The 18711-nt window shown below is 35.8% G+C and overlaps 1 protein-coding gene across 1 annotated transcript; it reads right to left on the bottom strand.

Moving 5' to 3' along the window:
• Window positions 1-513: 513 nt before the first annotated feature.
• Window positions 514-18280, bottom strand: Wnt6 (Wnt oncogene analog 6). Its single transcript, XM_066397860.1, has 5 exons — window positions 18077-18280; window positions 3226-3449; window positions 1940-2060; window positions 1250-1427; window positions 514-1084 (listed from the first exon to the last, which is right to left on the bottom strand). The coding sequence occupies exons 1-5, from the start codon at window positions 18124-18126 to the stop codon at window positions 623-625; spliced, it is 1035 nt and encodes a 344-aa protein (XP_066253957.1). The 5' UTR covers window positions 18127-18280; the 3' UTR covers window positions 514-622.
• Between the last annotated feature and the right edge of the window lie 431 nt (window positions 18281-18711).

The following is an 18711-nucleotide window of genomic DNA, read 5'->3' as shown; positions in this document are numbered from 1 at the left end:
CCTTCATTTCAAATCTAATTTATTTTAATTCTTAGGGTCACCGCAGACCACAGACTTCTGGACGGCGGACAGGTAAGCTGACCGACCGAATTATGCATTTATCGACCAAAAATTGGCTAATAAATGCATGCACATGATGGTGCACCTCGATTTGATTAAACCATCGGTCGACTCTTTAGTCTACCGTCTTTCGAAGCCCGTTTATGATATTTCCTATAATTAATATGTTTATTAGCGAATTTTTTCTTAAAGAATTGCGAACTCATGAAGTGCTTAATAGAAGGGTTTCAGTATTCATATGATCCTTTTCAAACTGCAGTTACAATACCTGATAATCTATTTAACGCTATTAAGATTCCGAAAGAAGCCTAAACACGTATGAGATTAACGCTCGTGTCAAGCTTTCCTCGATTTGATAATGTCGATAGATTTTGGTAATCTCTGTATTTTCGGACTTGATTTGATTTGCTGCGCTAAATAACTGATAAATAGAGAAAAATAAAACCAATCTAATAGTATATACAAGCTTTTATTAGTAACCGAAAAATCACAAGTAGAGACAACACGATAAATAATTACAAATATATACAAAAAGTCCAAATAATTCTCACAGATCACAAATTCAGTGACAAATGCTATACCTGACAGTTTCATTACAAGTTTTACATTTGACGTCACAACAGAAATGAAATTCGCAATGGCAGCTCTTCTGCTCTATCTGACTATAAGAACGATGTCCCCTATTACAGCATAGAATTCCACAACCGTCTTCACCCGGAGAAGTTTCGTTGCACTCCCTGCCTGTAGTTCCGAAACTCCCCAAGGTGGCGTTCGCAGAGCAGAAGTTTGGAGATTCCTCTGAGTACACCAAATCTGTCCGGCTCGGAGTCTTGATGGTGGCACCCTCTGGGATGAAGCTCTTCCCGTCATTGCCGGGAATGACTTTGGCTGCTCCATCGAAACGTTCTTTCAGTCTATTGCCCACCTCCCGAAAAGTGGGCATTTTCCTTATGCAAGTTTTGAGGGCGCATGAACCAGACAAGCCGTGACATTTGCATTCTTTGTGCATGTTGTTTTTGATTGCCTGAAAAAGATTTAATCGAATTAGTGTAGTCAATAAGATTAACAAAGAATTAGGTCAATAATTAGCGAGCGGACATTAAGTGAATGTTACCACAGCAAGGCTACCATTTAATTCTTCGGTAAGATACAGATACCTACTAACATGCTAAAATTAAGGTATACTTACTAATCGACCAGCAACATAGTTGTGTAATTTAACTAATGTTTTCATGTCACTCTTCTTCTTGTACCGGGTATCGAGAAAGTCTTTAGACCTCTTGATTCCATATTCTATGTTTTCTCCACAGCCAGCCCATGCCCATTCATTTTCTGGCACGTTCGACATTTTCTTCTTCTTACTTTTTCTGCAAGAAGATAATAAGTTTAAGCGCGAGAAGTTAAAAAAAATAAAATTCGTTAATTTATAACTGCACATATTGTGCATACAGGGCTGCCCAAACTGCCTAGTACTTGTATTTTGGAATTATTAAATGGTACCAGCAATATCAACGGTCTAAAGATACTGGGCGCTGACTCGCCATTTCTTGCTGGACGCTGACTTGATTTACGTCAATTTCTTGTGCTTTCAGGAACAAAAGCTCCATCAGCCTACATAACAATATACAAGGTGTCTCACTTAGAAAAGTTTGGTCTGCCACTCTTTTTCGGATCCTGTATATTCTCTAAACTTTTTACATAAAGAACTTTTATCAAAAATGAAAAGAAAAAAATTAAATATTACCGACTTTGAAATTTTTAAATTACAAACTCGGTTATATTAGATTCAAGGTGCTATGTTTGATGATAAATTTTGATTACCTTGTGTAATGTGATTATTCTATTGTCTATATATTCTATACAAAATCAAATTACTTACTTCTTATTTCTAACTTTATCACATGAACAGCCAATGTGTTCTCCTCTTGTACAGGCCCTAGTTACTTGGAAGGTAATACCAGCTGCTAATATGGCATTCACAAATCCAGTCTCACGAGTATCTGCGAATAAATGCACAATATATTATATACATATATACAGATTAATAGTTGCTTCGAGGTACAATTTCTGTGAAAAAATAAATGGAGGCCTGACCTAAAAACCACTTTCACCTTTTAACACCCTGTATTTCAGAGGTAAACTATTTCCTACCTATGTTTGCAGGAATTTCACTTTTAAACAAAAAAACACTGAATTCAGTCAACGGAAATAATGTATTAAAAAGAGCTGCTCACTAGGTTTATGCATTTTCAAATCTCATCCAAAGATTCATTGACACGACTATATGCGACATTATTTATTAAGTAATGACTGAGGTTTAGACAGAAAATTGAGGGCTAATTTGAATTAGACAATATGTAAAACTCTTTCTAAATTATTCCCCTTAAATATTATTCGTCTTGATTAATGTCTGGATTGCATTATTGGCAGTAAATTTAAAATTTTTCGTTGATTTAAAATTGAATTAATTGTATGTCGTTCTAAAGCTTTGAAACGCTACACAAAACAAAAACACGAATGAAACTCATCCCTGTCATGAAAAAGTCACCAATAAATTAGCTTTACAAGGTGTAAACTGCCATAAGTGACTTCCGAACCCCGAATAGAGATTAACATGCAGATATAACTTGGCAGGTAAGAGATTCAAGATAATGTTCACTTGTCAACAGCCTTTAACAGATATCTTCAGTCTGAGCAGTTATTAAGAGACCCCTCAAAAAATGCCTGAGCTCTAGATAAAGCCATTCAAGTGCCACTTGAATTTTGAATGGGCAATTATTACAGTTGAAAATTGTTTTTTCTAGATACTATCTTTCAGAGGTATAAGTTAATTATGATAGTTGAGATACAACAAATCCGTGTTGTAGTCGTCAGAACTTGAATAAAAAACATATCTAACCGTCAACAAACACCTCATAAGTTTATGCACTCATAATTTTATGCGTAATTTGCTAACTTTGTTTTTCCTCGAATACACAATAATTTGAAAAATATTTGTGGTACGGACCTGACTTTTCCATCATTTAATAATTTATTTCGTATTGAGAGCGCAAAGTTGATTCTGTTCGCAAGATGACAGCAGTTGAATTTCCCATATAGAGATGAATATTCCAAGATTATTATTTACGCACGCTCGTAAAAAAATATACATATATGAGTACTTACCTCTTAACATAACTTTCTTAATGCTTTTTTTCGCACTGGTGCAGTTCCAGCGCCTGTGCCTGAACTGGTGCTGGCATTCTGACTGAGCCAGTCGCACTCCATCGGTGACAAAGTCAAAGAGATCATGCTTTTTTTTGCAAAGTTCTACCAATTTGAGTCGCTGTTTTTCATGTTTTTTATTACACATTTGGGATGGATTGAAGATCAGGTCACTGCCGGAGGCCCTGAAACCAAAAGGAACATTTTCTTCAAAAGTTCTTGAGAAAAATGTTATAAATTCGTCACTAGATTGGCACAATTGAAGCCCTCTGGATAAGGAGACATCTTCTGGTTACAATTTTCTCTAGTGAAAACTACTACTTAGGATAACATTCCACAGGTGTCGCTCGGTTCGATTTAAATTTAATGTGTTAGGTTGGTTTATAGGCACTTGCACCAATGAGCTTGACAAGAGTTTACCTTCAAACTCTAATTATTGACGCCGCGACGGTAAGTTTACCAAGAATAACCATTGTAGCTTAAACACAACTGAATCTTTACTTTTTAATTAAATAAAGTTCGTAATTCTGTGATCTTAGCTAGAAAACATACTACCAGAGCGTGAGGAAGGCCTATAAAATTCACTATTAAAGCATTTTTAAACTTCTCCTTTAACAATCTCTTAATGTGAACCAGAATCCTATACTAAAAAAAACGTTTCCCATACATCTTCTCTCAAACCGAATAGATACCAGTTTCGGGTTCTTGGTCAATGACCATCAGTTCGATGAGGGGAGCAGGGCGGGACACATGGTTCGGCGGCTTTTCCTTATCAAAGGCCTTCGGGAGGTGTGAAGTATTGATTTCGAATTTGCCTCCAATAAGAACGAAAGAGGCGAGCTATTGGCGACTTTGTCGGACGGAACCTGATACGGTACCGTTGAATTTGAATGGTGAAAGTGAATTTGCCGTTTAGGTTCCACCTAGTGGATTTCACATGATGAAGTACATCTACGTCGTTGGTAAAATTTAGCTTCAGGCTGCTGGATTTTCAACAAGGAAACACTATTTGTATATTTTCCTCGAATTTCTTTTCTTTCAACAAACACGTCAATTGCACCCGCTTCCAGGAGGGTGTTAAAAGAATACGTCTTTCCGAAGCACTTCCCATGCACATTTACTTTGTTTGTTTCTATTAAACGTGTGTTCTGAAAACTCCAGTATTATTCTATGATAGATAAAATAATCGTATAAATTTTTGACTTTATGGCACAAGAAAATAATTACGCAATTCTGGGATCGTACTTGACGCTATGGAATTATAATTTATTGCCAGGGTTTTGCCCAATTTCTACAAAAGTCGTAATGAGTCTATGTCGATCCTAACAAGATCATTAACTAATCCTACTTAACGGATACTTAAGTGCTTTTTGTTTATAAACATTCGGCTCAGTAAATTCTGGCTTAGATTCACTCGCGCCATCAAAACGTGATCCAGTCTGCTGTTTCGTTTTACGACAGGCTGCGTCGTAAACTATTTTTAAGATACATTTTTATTTCTTACCTTCAGAAATTATCTATACATAATCAAGCAATATTATCAAGTAAAGAAAGCACGCTGTGGCTGTGGACCATTTCCTTTCTCAGCCGACCTTTGAAGTTGATGATGGTCGTCGAAAATCAAAACGTGAAATTTCGAATATGATACTGTCACGTTGTGGAAGAAAAATCTTGTAATTATGATGCGCCATGGAAATAAGGACATAACGATTCCAGAATGGTGAATCAGTGATAAAAGGTGCGTTCAATAGAACTAAGGATGGTTTCTGGATCTATTAGATGATGTCAGTTTGATTCATTTCGAGTCAGTTAAACGCAGCCAGAAATTGGCAACATCAAGGGCAAGTGTGTTGGGCCTGCAACAATATATTTTACCAGCGCCATCTCTCGTATTCTTTTCCTTGCATCTCGAGCAAACCTTCGAACGCAGCAGATCTTCGTGCAGAGAGCTGACCTATAGCCAAGGGTAACGAAGATGAATGCAAATAGTCGTAGGAAAAATATGAGAAGATTAAGGCACATTACGCCTTTACGCCTCATTCCAGCTCTGCGTTTAATTAATTCGAGCACCCCAAAGACCGGTTTCGATCCTATTAGATCTCGTCAGTCCGGTTCATCTCGAGTCAATTAAACAGTCAATTAGTCTTAGCTATAGGTCGGCACTGTACACTAAGTCCTGCTACTTACACTCAAAGATTTGACGGAGATGCGGCAAAAGCGACACGGCAGATGGCGCTGATACGATATTTTCCTGCGGACCTAACATTCTTCAGGTTGATATTGCCACCTTCTGAGAGCGTTTGTTTGGCATTGCTCTCGCTTTTCATGCCCCAGGGGGTAACAACGCCCGTAAATGTAGGCGTAAAGTGGCGTTTTTCGTCTCCGTGATTGACACTGATTAGGATAGATTGTCGCAACAAGAAATAATGCCAAAATGGGCGAACGCGTTATGAAGACGCTATTTCGCGACGATTATCAGGCTTGGAACGTACGTCATTTACGCTTCGTGATATACATTTGTTGGAATATTTAAGTTGAACATAGAGCATAACAAACTTGGATGCGTCTCCATCTACAAGAAAAATGTAGTAAATGTCTTGCTACGCATCCTTGTAGTTGGATAAAAAGAGGGCACGCTTTTTGTGTCACCCTTTATTTTTACCTATTCGCACGAAATTGCGAAAATATGACAAAATCCACAGACTCGATAAAACATCGGTGACAAACGCATTTAATTCGTTTACGAAATATTACGTGGCGAAGGTCCTGTGATAAAAGCAATGTAAAATTTTGTATGGCATCCAAGTAAGAACTTCATTCTAACCTTAATCACATGCACTTCCTTACATTCAGTCACTCAACGGGCCATTTTCTCGGATAAATCAGGGTTCTGCTCAACGTAAATTAAGCACTAGTTGACATTTTGTGTCAAACATGTCGGTTCGACGGCGAAGCTGTGAAAACAGTGTTGGACAAGTGCCTTCTTGGCAGTAGACAACAGAAAAGAAATATTTTTTATAGCTGAAAAATTAGAGTCTTGATAATGTTATGACGTGTATGAATAGCTAGTCGTAAAAATACCTCCTACTTTCGTGGAGTGCCATTGAATCGCTTGTAACACCATCTTACTGTTTTTTCGAAACACACTTCGAGAAAACATGTGTACCTAAATACATTTACAGAATTTTCCGGTCTAAAATGTGAGATTCTGTCAACGAATTCTCAAAATTTATATCGAATTTCAACCAAGCTGTCCTTAATAGCACATCCATAAATTACTTTACGATATTTTAGTGTGGACTGAACTTGTCTGCAAAATGATTAACACAACACAGACCATACATAAGCATTATAAAACGGCAATATCCTTCACTCCGACACGACACTTTCAACGAACAACCGTCATAAATAAGCAATTTTAGAGCTTTGCATATGGCTTTTAAGCCTATTTTTGAATTGTTTAATGTGTTAAATCAATTTTTGGACATCGTATAGTATATTAACAAATCAATTGGATCCAATAATTCACTTCATCAACTTAATCGTTTATATATTGCATATCATCATTAGATGTTCGAAATTGCTATGGGGTTAATCTTGTAAACGAGAGTTATATAGGGTGTCCCAGAAATATTACGGGTACAAATGAGTATAGCGTCCCAGCGGATAAAGAAATAGAGCCATTCAGCTGAACTTGCCTTTCATGAAACAAGCTTGTTTTCGTTCTACAGGGTGTCAAGGCGTGGAATTAAACCCTGAGTTTTTAATGCGGCTAAAATGTATTCATTAATAAAATTAATTAACAAAACAAAAAACTCCAAAAAAAGAAATCTAATGGACTTAAGTCGTGGCGCAAAGGTGGCCACAGTAGAAGGAAAACGACAATTTTGTATGTAAGGCAAGTTTGGCTGATTCACTCTATTTTTTAGACCCTTTAACGCCCATTATTCATTTGTATCACCGTACCTGGATCGCCCCGTATATCTGCCCATTTTCAGAACTCGTAAACGTTATCCTTGTAAAGTTATTACATGTGCATACCTGCCTAGCTAATCCAAGAATTTCGCCAATAAATATTGTGGCAAGTTTGGAAAACTATTTCACAAGAAGTAGGCTTTCGCTGACACGGTAAAAGCCGTATATTCACTTATTTATGTCTTTAATAAATTTTCTAGAGGTAGTGGAGCCTAAAATGGGCTTAAGTATGACGAGACTAATAACTACCTACAATTATTTTCACAAAAGAAAATTTACGATAACGAATGTTACACCATCGTTATTTCAAGGTAAAATCATCGGATTCTCGAAGCGGATATAAATTTTAATAAGACAATCATTAATCAGTCACCTGTAGCACACCACATATTCTGATGCCAATCTCCAAAACAATGGATTACATGAGCATTTGATGACCTTTATTTTACGGTAAAATAGCGAGGTGTGTTGTAGATATATCATTATGTAGTAGCTATCATTAATGCTGATGACACGATTCAATAACATTAATGACTGCCATTTCAGTCTAGCGATTTAAGTGATTGTCTACTTGTAACGATGATAAATATCATTATTAAAAGTGTATAATATAAAGAATTTCAAAAACATATGACACGCGCCAATGCTCATTTGCTGATTGCTGATTGAGCACAACTCAGTTTTCTAGCTTTCTCTAGATCGCTGATTCAAGAAACACTCGAAGAAATTGTTCTAATTGTGTAAAACGATAAAAAAAAGCGCTACAAAAGGTTCTGCGTCCAAGGACCATATGGTGACCAAACGTTCGTTAGATCCAGTCCAAAGGAACCTACATTTCCCTGGACTGGGCCTCGCTCTTCGAACAATTTTGATGGTGAGCTTATGGGTGGATCAACTGAAATGAATTGCACAAACAAAAAAAATGAAGTTATCCATGTCTCGAGTAAATCAGGTAGGTGGGAAACTAAGCAGAATGCACGTAAGAACGGTCTAATGAGACATTGCGCACTTTCAGTTTTTACAGAGAATGCTGCTTGAAGCAACAAAAATGCACGAGAATCGCATTGGCCGAAGAACACAAAACCAAACATTAATAAAGTATCACCCGAGCAATGTAAACACCTGTGCTGGGACTCTTATTATACGAGATTATAGACTGCTTAAGCCATTTAACATACTTAAGCTCTTTAAGAGCTGCTCTGTAAAATTGCTGCAATAAATAACAACAAAAAAACTGTCTATAAAATATTTATACAGGTAATCCAAAGCTAATTAGCGCAAAATATTGCCACCAATTTGCTTAAATCATTCGAAATGGCCATAAAGAGTAAATATTTTCTGTCGTTAAATCGATTCACAGTCAATTTGCCTTTACAGGCACTTTTATAATCAATAATAAGTCACATTCCTGTAGAATTTTTATATCGCTGGCTTAGTTACACTTTTGTCTTCTTCGGGAATCTATTGGTGCACCGGCATGATGAAGAAACATCTTCATTCATTTGCGACCAGTCAGACAGCCGGCCACCTGTCAAAGGCGTTAAAGCCCCCATAAAAAGAAGTTAAAGTTGTTTTTCGTGTAAAATATCTTCGGCAAACACTCGAACTGTATGCACAATCTATGTGGAAGAAGTGTGTTTGTTTTTAGGCCGCGTTTATACAATAAGGACCGGTCGTGAGAAATTCCGCTTCAGATGGATACCACTGAAAATTGGAAGTTCCAGGAATAACCAATTATTATAATTCTTGTAATTATTGTACTTAATAATAAGTTTCGTCTATTAAATTTTTGATTAAACGAAACCATGAGCGATTAGTGTTCTTACGGTTCCGCTTATTTAAAAACATACATTCGACTTATGATTATACTAATATTAGCTAAGTAAGTAGACGTTTTCAGAGAGTAATATTAAGAGTAATTCTATCACATGACGATAATCGCGTTTATACAAAGCAAATAAACATGCTTGCTCATTAGTGGTTAAGTATTTCAATTCTGTCACGTCGGTGTAATAGATAGGTGTAAATATGAATGAAACATGAAGCTCTAAGGTAAATGTACGTAAAACTGAATGAATTTGGCCCATTTTTAATCAGCTTGCAACAGCTCGAACTATATTTAACAACGAAAATACTTTTGAAATGTTAATATTTCAACAGACATTTCTAAAATGATGTGTAACCAAATAGATTTCTGAGAGTAGATAAAAGACCTCTCCAGCTACGGAACGCTTGATTCTTTTTGCAAACTAATTTTTCCCACATTTATCTTCATCTACGCAAAAGTTTTCCGATTATAATTAAGTCAGCAACCACTTCGTTCCTGAGCCAGCGTTTCATCTAAAAATTTCTAACGTAGACCTTCCCTGCTTCGACGGCCGAGTTCAGCAGAGCCAACAGTTGTGCAACTGTTGGAATTTCCGCTGATTGACACGTTACCTTCCAAATAGAATTACATGAAAGCCAATGTCACTTTTGCTCCGAACTGTTGCAAAACTGTTACTCGTCTGCCGAACGAGGCCGATCTTGGATTATAAATGGAAATTCAGTACTTTCTGCTAAGAGGTTTGAACACACGAGACACTTTTCATGTAAAATTCATTCCGTGACACAAGTGGCAAATATCATTTAATCGCAACGAATCCCAGAGGACACAATTACCTCGGAAATCTACAGAGGCCACTGTAATCCTTCCCCTCTCTCCTGCTGCTGGCACTAGCCAGCAGAAATCTTTGACCTGTGTTTTGACACTGTTGGACAAGCTTTAAACGCTAAATTTGGCTTAATGTGAAACCGCAAAAACAATAAATACTATTGCACAGTATAGAATAATAAAGCTATAAAATTAACTAGAAACACTAAAGACGTACTTTCGTTACCCGAAGAGAAATACCAAACATAAATTGCGTTACTCAACAACACGTTCCACAACCCACTGTGCTGAAATATAATTTATGTAATTTATGCCACTTAACTGATTGACAGTCGATTACCGGGATTATTAAAACGACATTTAATTACCATTTAATTAAACGATTGTTTATGTTAATTAATTTGTACACAGTTCCCGAGAAGCATTATCTAATAATTTATTGTAGTTTCTTGCTCACATCTGGCCGAGGCTCGATTCATGTTTATTCATAAGAGAATACTTACTTGTTTTTATTTACTTTTTTCTTGTTGCATTGCTCTGATACAGGTGCTGATGCATTTTCTCTAAGTAAACCGGGTTTAGCAAGGCTCCCGCTTAGGCTAATTAATTCCAATTTTGCTCTTAAGTGACGGTAATTAAGCATTATCGTCCTTCCATCCTGCACTCGTTCAACAGCAGCGCTTTTCCATTTTTAATACCCATCATATTCGATGTTTAAGCAAATAGGCAAACAAGCAGTGAACTCACTGCGCCACAACCCACATCTTAATGCCAAACATACAGTTAAGAAATATATAAAAATTACTCCATATCGTATACAAAACCTGTCAAAATATCCGATCTTGACGAAACCAGTGGTATAAATTTTCATCACAAGTACGAGCCATTTGGGTCTTCTTCAAATTTACGATGTTTTGATAATGTAAACTATCGCACTTAAGATGTATTTGTTTTTGTTCTTACGGGGACCGTAAACGTTTGGTAGGTATACACAATATTTATATGGTGTACGTGTGGCTGACGTAAAACACTTGTTTTGTGGAATCGTGCCCAAAAGCGCACTAAATTGCTCATTAAAGAGAGTGGGGCTCAATATTGTTTTCAAAACAAACCCCACTCACCCCATTAAAATAAAATAATCCATCTTATACCGGCAAGGCTCTTTTCTAAAGCACGCAAAAATTAAATACTGCACCTAGAAAATGCTTTCTGCATCTACCATGGAAACACTCCCGATCTCGGTAGCTAAGATTGTATTTCGTTGAAGTATTGATCAGATGTTTAGTTTTTGTGAAAACTAGCTTTAAGAGCCAAATTATCAATATGTTGTGAAATCTAACACCCAGCTCGTTTTCATAAAAATAAAGAATCTGAGCAATACTAAGGCTCTATTTCAACGTTTCTATGGAAACTAATTTGCAGTTAAAATTAACATTACATTAATAATTGAACCTTTAGGACTAATTCTTCAATGCCCTGCTGAATTGCATGTGGAGTAATTTACAGTCAAGGGTGACCATCAGACAAAGTGTCTCTCTTCATTGTGGAGGTATTTCAAATAATTTTTCTTGCCTTGACTGTTTAGCTTTAACTTCAGTTTGAAAAACGTTTCATTTATCAGTTAGTAACTGATAGCTGTTGCTTTTTACCTGGACATCGAAGAACCACTTCTTAGCTAGTAAACCTGGCTAGCCACTATAAAATAATTGCATGTAACTTTACATAAGAAATAGTTATTATATTATTTTCACCCCAAACTACCTACTCCAACTGAATTGGGAGTGAACAGTTAGTTAACTTGCTGTAAAAGTAGCTTTTGTGGATAGTTACTTTCTGCAGTAACTTTATGAATTTACACAAGATAAAGCTAAAAGTCACAGCTACGAGTTACTTAAAAGAAAATAACTTGAATGCGGCTAGAATTCTCAAAAATTACCAAAATTTTTAAATTGACAAAACTTTCAAAAATCTACAAAATTTTGGAAAAACAACGAAATTTTTTAAATTGTCCGTTTAAATTTGAACTTAAAATGATTTTCCACAGTATACATTTAATTGTAGAAGAAAAATATAGAAAGGTACTTAGATATACCATGGCGTTTGGTTTTACAACCTATAGACGTCCTGTACCTAGTACTTTTGAACGATTTCCACTTATACATCAAAACTGACGAGTTTCCAGAGAGAAAATACCTGCAGACTTGAATAAAGAAGAGACGCAATAATGGTTGGATCCAGAGAATAGGGCAACCCACGAGTAGTACCGCGTAGTATTCCCATTTACAAAGACGATATATTGTAATTGAGTGCGCAATTATGAACATGTAGGATGGTAGAACAGTGAAATTTGAACGCGGACGAGTCTTTATCTTTTTCAAAAATTCATAGTGACAAAATTAGGACCGTATTTCAGAAAATGAGATGGTTGCTAGAGTCTACTACCATTCTTAAAAAACTTTCTGGAGAAGCGCAAAGTGAAATTTGCTTGGAAACTTTACTCTATAATTTTTACTTACTTCATCTTTATCATTCTTCTTCTGCGTAAACGCAAAGAATTCTGATTGCGCAATGTGTCTCGCAAAAAGTTACTCTTTCTTGCATTTTTTTAAAAAGTTTTAAGCAGTGGCTTAAAAATGACTCTTCATATGAATTGGTACAACCATCGTCAAAATTTAGCAACAAAATATGTCTCGTTTGCATAGAAAATTATAAATGTTCACGTTTAACAAAGCTCATGAACTTAATTTTTGAAAACTTTTCACCACCTCTGTATAATGCCTCATTATTTTACCAATATTCAATTACTCGCTTAATAATGCGTTCACTAAAATATATTTAAAGGAGCAGGCTCGATCAAAGAAGTTTAATTATGTAGGTCAGTTATCTGAAAATACCCAACACATAACTTCAGTCGATGCTATAATTCATAGTCGGTTTACATCCTCTTGGTGCGAGTCCTTAGATGAGTGGCACTGAATTCGATTAATTAAACAAAAGGACCGACTAATTAGTTTTGCATGATCGTAAAGCTAATAAATGAACATCGGTTACCGTTCCAAATAAATCAGCCTTTAACGTTTTTAATGTGGAACATGGGAGGTTTGTACGTTGGTGTTCTTGCTATGGTCTCTTGGAAACTGGGGTCAGGAGAGAATAATTAATTTTATTGATTGCTATTAGTGGTGTTTGTTCTGGGAATGCATTTATCGTAAACCAATTCTGAATAGTTGCTGTACGTGTAGTACTTCGTGTAGCACCCCAGTTCTCAAATACCATGTTATCAGTTATCAAGAGCATTTTTCACCTGCCTCACACCTCATTGTGTTAAAGCTGCTCGACATTTTAATTAATATCTACAACCGAAAAGGTGTTTAGACAGTTGTGTGCCTTTTTGTTTATTAAGCTAATAAACATGCTCACATTACCTACCGAGTTTACCGTTACACGAAACAATGAATTTAGCTTAGTAGGATGGAATTTTGAGATTCCCAAGGATGCTTCAGATGAATGTCGGGGTGGTGCTGTATACAAGTACTTTATTCATAATATTTACCTTGAGTATGGCTAAATAAACGACTGGACGGAAAACTAACACAACCTAACTTGACTGGCACATAATGCGAATATGAACAAATCATTGGTGGACAAGATAATTACCTAAAAGCTCCTTGAATATCAAGACAAACATCTTGAGACTTCAATTTATTATTTCACTAACAAGTAGACAAATACGGAAGAGCGTGGGTCGCATCTCGGACCTTGGTGGTCGTAAAAAATTAGAGGAAACATATTTCTTCACTAAAAGCGATGGAAGACAAATCTGCATATTTTCTTAAATAATTCGTTCTTGTCAAACCGACGAACACGTCAGAGTATTGACTTTTGATGACGCTTTGAACACGTGAGAAGTTTGACTTTTGATGATACTGACGTTTATTTTCCTTAACTTGTCAAAGTCCTGCGTCGTGGTAATTTTCTTTTTAATGGTAAAGTTCTGCCGTGATACCCCCAAAAGAAGATTTTTCCACTATAAATAAGTCTGGAATTTTTTTTTTATTTGGTTAAGTTCAACATGTATGGCAGCGTGTCAAACACGTTATTAGCTAATGATCACATTTGGCGGCACGAGCTGAGCGCGGCCCCGCAATTTCACGTGACTCATATAAAACAGTATTTTCTAGTGAGTTTTATGAGCGCCAAATTGAGATTTGTTGAAAACTATAATAAAAAACAAATCAATGTTCAAAAATGTGATATAGATTTTTGATAAAAAAGTTCAGAGACTTCTGAATTCGATTTCGTATCTCACATGGTATAGTAAGATTTCGGCGCCTCGTATTAATGTGGGATACAGTATGTATATGCAATAAAAATTTTTTGTATTACCGATATTTGGAGATGTTTTCCTATGTTTCGTATTTTTAAATAGATAACTACAGTATTTTTGAGCTGGCACAATAATATACACATAAAGCACAATTTTTCAACATCAATCCGAATGCTTCTCAAATGCAATACCTTCATGTGTAACACATGTTGTGAATGCGGTGATTTGAATCCACTTACAACGAAATATAAACTTTACCGTCACATTAAAAAAATAACTAATTAAAAACATTTAATTAAAGACCGAATTCGCTTTAATATTAATTATCAACTAAGGAACAACATCCCCTTAAAATAACAATCTAGACAGACAAGGCGATTTCGGCAAGCGATTGTTAGGCGCCTGGCACCTCAAATTCGTGGGTTCTTTCCTCGTTCCATTCATGGTGTTAAATAAGAATAAACACCAATTTGTAGAACTAACTTTATGCCACTTGCCAGCTGAAATCTCTTATATCATTTACAACGATTTATTAATAACCTGTTAAACACCAATAGAAATATGCCAATTAATAATAACGTTCTGAGTTAAAAATATCCTTTTCAATTAATTCGCGTTGGATATAGACCCAAATTGCAACAACATTCAACTATGTTCGCACTTCATATAACAGACACCTAGATTTAGCAACTATTTATTGTTGTTCGTCAGCAATTGCCATTTGGCTGACCCCCACAAAACTAAAATTGTCTGCCCTTTCATATTTAGTTGAATACTGCTTAGAAATGGTCAATTAAATTGCCATATCGATTGTGAAACACCCGGTACTCTCCTAAATATTACGAGTATAACAATTTCACGGTTAATTAATAAATTACGGAGTTTATTTCTGCATAAATTCCTGGTAGAATTTTCTGTTGTATTGTAAACAAAACAAGGTGGGAACGCTCGTCTAGTACTTGTAGTGTTATTAGGAGTGATAGGCTTTTAATAATTCCCAAACCTGTGTTGAAAGATATTTGATGTTAAGTAATAGCTGTTAAGATTCCTGAAATGTTTCAATTGTGTTAAGTAAGCACATACTCTTGTAATTTATAGTGAATCTAAAAATAGGCTATTTTTCCTGGTGAAATTCTCTATTGTTTACATACGTAATTGACAATAAAATATTCTAAATGATTTGTCGAAGGTGGTTTGTGAATCAAACTGATCAAATTTTCCTATAAGTACGTCAGAATTGTATTTAAATGAACAAAACCTGCCAGAAAGGATGATTTTGCCTTGAAACCATACAATTAATGCAAAATTCATCTGCAGCGCTTAAAATGATTTAGCTTTAAATGAGTTAAATTTAGTTGAACGGAATCTAGCTTTAAATAACGAAATAACAAAAAAAAAGAAATACTAGCGTGGCAGCCCAATATTCATACGAAATTTTTAAAATATCTAAAGTGGTCTCAATGTGCTTGGATTTACTAACGTATACCTAACTCAGTTACCAATACCATCCCCAACACACTTTCTGTTTAAATGCGTAATCGTAATATGTTTATTTAAGAGCCATCAAAAGTAATAATAATTTGATGCAAAAATGTCGTCACCAAACGTTGAAAACAAATAAAAATGAGTTCTACCAAGCCCGATTTACGGTAAAGAACACAAATATCGTGTTCTCAAAAGATCTCATGCTAAAGCCGAAAGTAGATTAGGAGGGATCCTTTCTAAAACGATTCAGTTTCTCTTTAGTTGCTTGTCGAGATGAAAAATAGATTTTTAATTCTTCTTATGTACAACAATGTCTATGTTATTCTAACCATTTGGTCTGAAAATGATAAAAAATAGGCAAGAACATATTTAAGATCTGAGATTTACGGTAAACTGAAATTTGGTGAATTTCATCAACAACCTTACTGGTTCGTACGGGTTCTACGTCTATGGAAAAAAACCTTTAGCAGTAAACTGATGAATGTTTCTCAGTTTTCAATTAAAAAATTAGTTAATATCCGGTAATTTGTCACTGCAACAAAAAACTAGCGTTTGCTTAAATATAGCGAATCTGGCTTAAGTTAATTGTCTGGTAGATTTAGATTAAAGAGCTGTAAAATTTCTGACTCATTATTTCTATATACAGTGTGTCCAAGGTAGAGATGTCTAGGATGGGGAACTCGTAAACGGTAATAAATATAGGCTGGGTTAAATAATGGAAACGTTGCACTTTCAAAGAAGTAGTTTGACTGTGCAAACAGATCTAATTATAATTGTTTTTTTTTAATATTTAGAAATTTAGAAATTATTTAAAAAAATTATACCGAGTTGTGGCAAGGGATACATGAAAACTAAACCACTTTTCTATTACCATTTTTCATAAGCTTCAACATGACGGTCTTGGTTTCATTCTCTGAGATTTCGTTTGTCGAGAATAATTATCAACTTTTTTTCTTAATGCGACTTTAGTAAGTTTTTTTGTTTATAATTTTGCCACACTCCGATCCGATGATGACAAAATACAAACAACATTTTCCTATTGGTGCACACTCTTCGGTGCATGATAAAAATGTTCTTCATAAAATTATTTGGTTAGATGAGTCGATGGATTAACAAGGGAATTGTCTGTAGAAGAGATGCGTATTACTAGTTCAGGGGGATTCCCCATGTCTAATGCATTGCGCATCACCTATAAGGCTTTGAGTTTAAAATGTAGATTGAAATATTACACACAATAATTGGTCCATTTTTATAACTATTCTACTTGAAAGAGATTTGGAGGAAGCTTTAGATAATCTCCCGGTAGCTTTAACACATAACTGTTGGCTTCAATAAGATGGCGCTCTCACGCCTAATTTGAGAGTTATGTAGGAATATCTATCAGATAGATTTCCCGCAAGATGGACATGGGACACTACTATTTTTTTCCAAAAAAAATTGTTCTATATTTTCGTTTTTTCTGTGCATATATGCATTTGAAATTCACAGTAAGTGTATATAGGAAAGAGTCGAAAGGTCTACCGTAAATTTTTTCTCCAAAAAAAAAAACGCAAGGTGTTTAAATTTGTCTCGCTTTTACACCACTTCATTCTATATCATATAAATATAGCTTGTAAAAAAATATCATCCTTTAAATTTGAAAATCATTTTGTCCTACCAGAATGCGTCAACCATCTCAGCCAACTATAGAAAAAACTTCAGTGGATTACAGCATACTGGTCGAGCATTATAATCTATCAAAAGCTTCCTCTGTTTCTTTTACGAAAATAATAAAAAAGTGATTAAAAATGAAAACATTGCGTAAATTACTAAGGGTCCAGGGCCGTATTTAGAAAAATAAAGTCGATGCTCGTTTTTGTTAAACGAAATGTTATAGAATGAAACCAGGACTATCTTGTTGAAGCTCACAAAAAATTGCAATGAAAAAGTGACATTTGCCTTTTACGTTAACTCAGGGAAAAAATTTGAATTCGAAAGATTGGATTTTTTATAAATAGCTGAAAACCGAAAAATAATTTCGTAGATCCATTTGCACCGTGAGACTACCCCATTGGATGCGCAACTTTTCCCGTATTTAAATTTGTATAAAATTACTGTTTATCAGATTCGCATGCCTTATCTTGAATATACTGTATATATGATATTTTTCATGCGAATTAATTAGCAAATTACCTACATTGTCAATACAGTTTCGCAACAATTACAGCAAATATCCTTCTCGGTCAGCAAACGCTCATTACCCCATTAAAATCGACCCACGTTCCCAGAGATTTAGCAGTATTGAAATCCCCAACCGGTTTTTTGGTTGTGGTGGTGCCGGTACTAAATTGGTACCCAAAGGGATGTGGGTAGAAAGGGGTGTAAATACTTACCAGGAGGTGGAAATGAGCAGCAGACAGACGGGCACGAGGACCGCGCGCATCGCATCTCACTTTGCCGCGTGCCCCATCACTGCACGCGCCGGGACAAACGTAAGCGGTGATACCACGAGCACAATGAAACGAACAGCAACTGTCTCGCCGAGGACTAAAACTCTATAACGAACGCTTGCGCCGATTTTCGGAGTCAGAACAACTTTAGGGTGCTTAAGACGCCGCGCCGCCAATTACTGAACACGGCGGCGCCGTCAGGTGCCCGGGAATGATCTTGGGGAAGTAATTTTTGCGCTCCCGCTTGTGTAAACGACGCATAAAACAGAACTTTCGTTGTACGGGTACCTGGTACCGTCTAAAAAGGTTTGCAAGGGATGATTTGATGATCAGAAGAATACAAACGTAGGGGTGCCCTCACATGGAAGAAATGCTCGTCCGAATACCGACCTGGAATTGTTCATATCTGACAAGCTCTCTTTCACTTTAGGCCAATAATACCTAACGCTATTAAAAAAGAATCTACAATCTTCACTTTCTTTCTTGACCAATAGTTGATATTATGATGAGGCTTAATTTGAAGGATTAGGACAACATGGAATCGCTTGCAGCTGAATAGATTTTCTGTATTAACATAA

This window comes from Euwallacea similis, chromosome 16 (genome assembly GCF_039881205.1).
Source record: "Euwallacea similis isolate ESF13 chromosome 16, ESF131.1, whole genome shotgun sequence".
NCBI lineage: Eukaryota > Metazoa > Arthropoda > Insecta > Coleoptera > Curculionidae > Euwallacea > Euwallacea similis.
Note: the sequence above shows the minus strand (reverse complement) of the source record. Positions and strands in the feature narration are given on the sequence as shown.

Bases quoted from the DNA above. Each gene is read 5' to 3' on its own strand.
- Wnt6 (XM_066397860.1), bottom strand. From the start codon at position 18,126: ATGCGCGCGGTCCTCGTGCCCGTCTGTCTGCTGCTCATTTCCACCTCC. The intron at 2,061-3,225 runs GTAAGTACTCAT...ATTTATTCGCAG, and splicing joins TAAGAAAGTTATGTTAAGAG to ATACTCGTGAGACTGGATTT. The intron at 1,085-1,249 runs GTAAGTATACCT...AATCTTTTTCAG, and splicing joins ACTATGTTGCTGGTCGATTA to GCAATCAAAAACAACATGCA.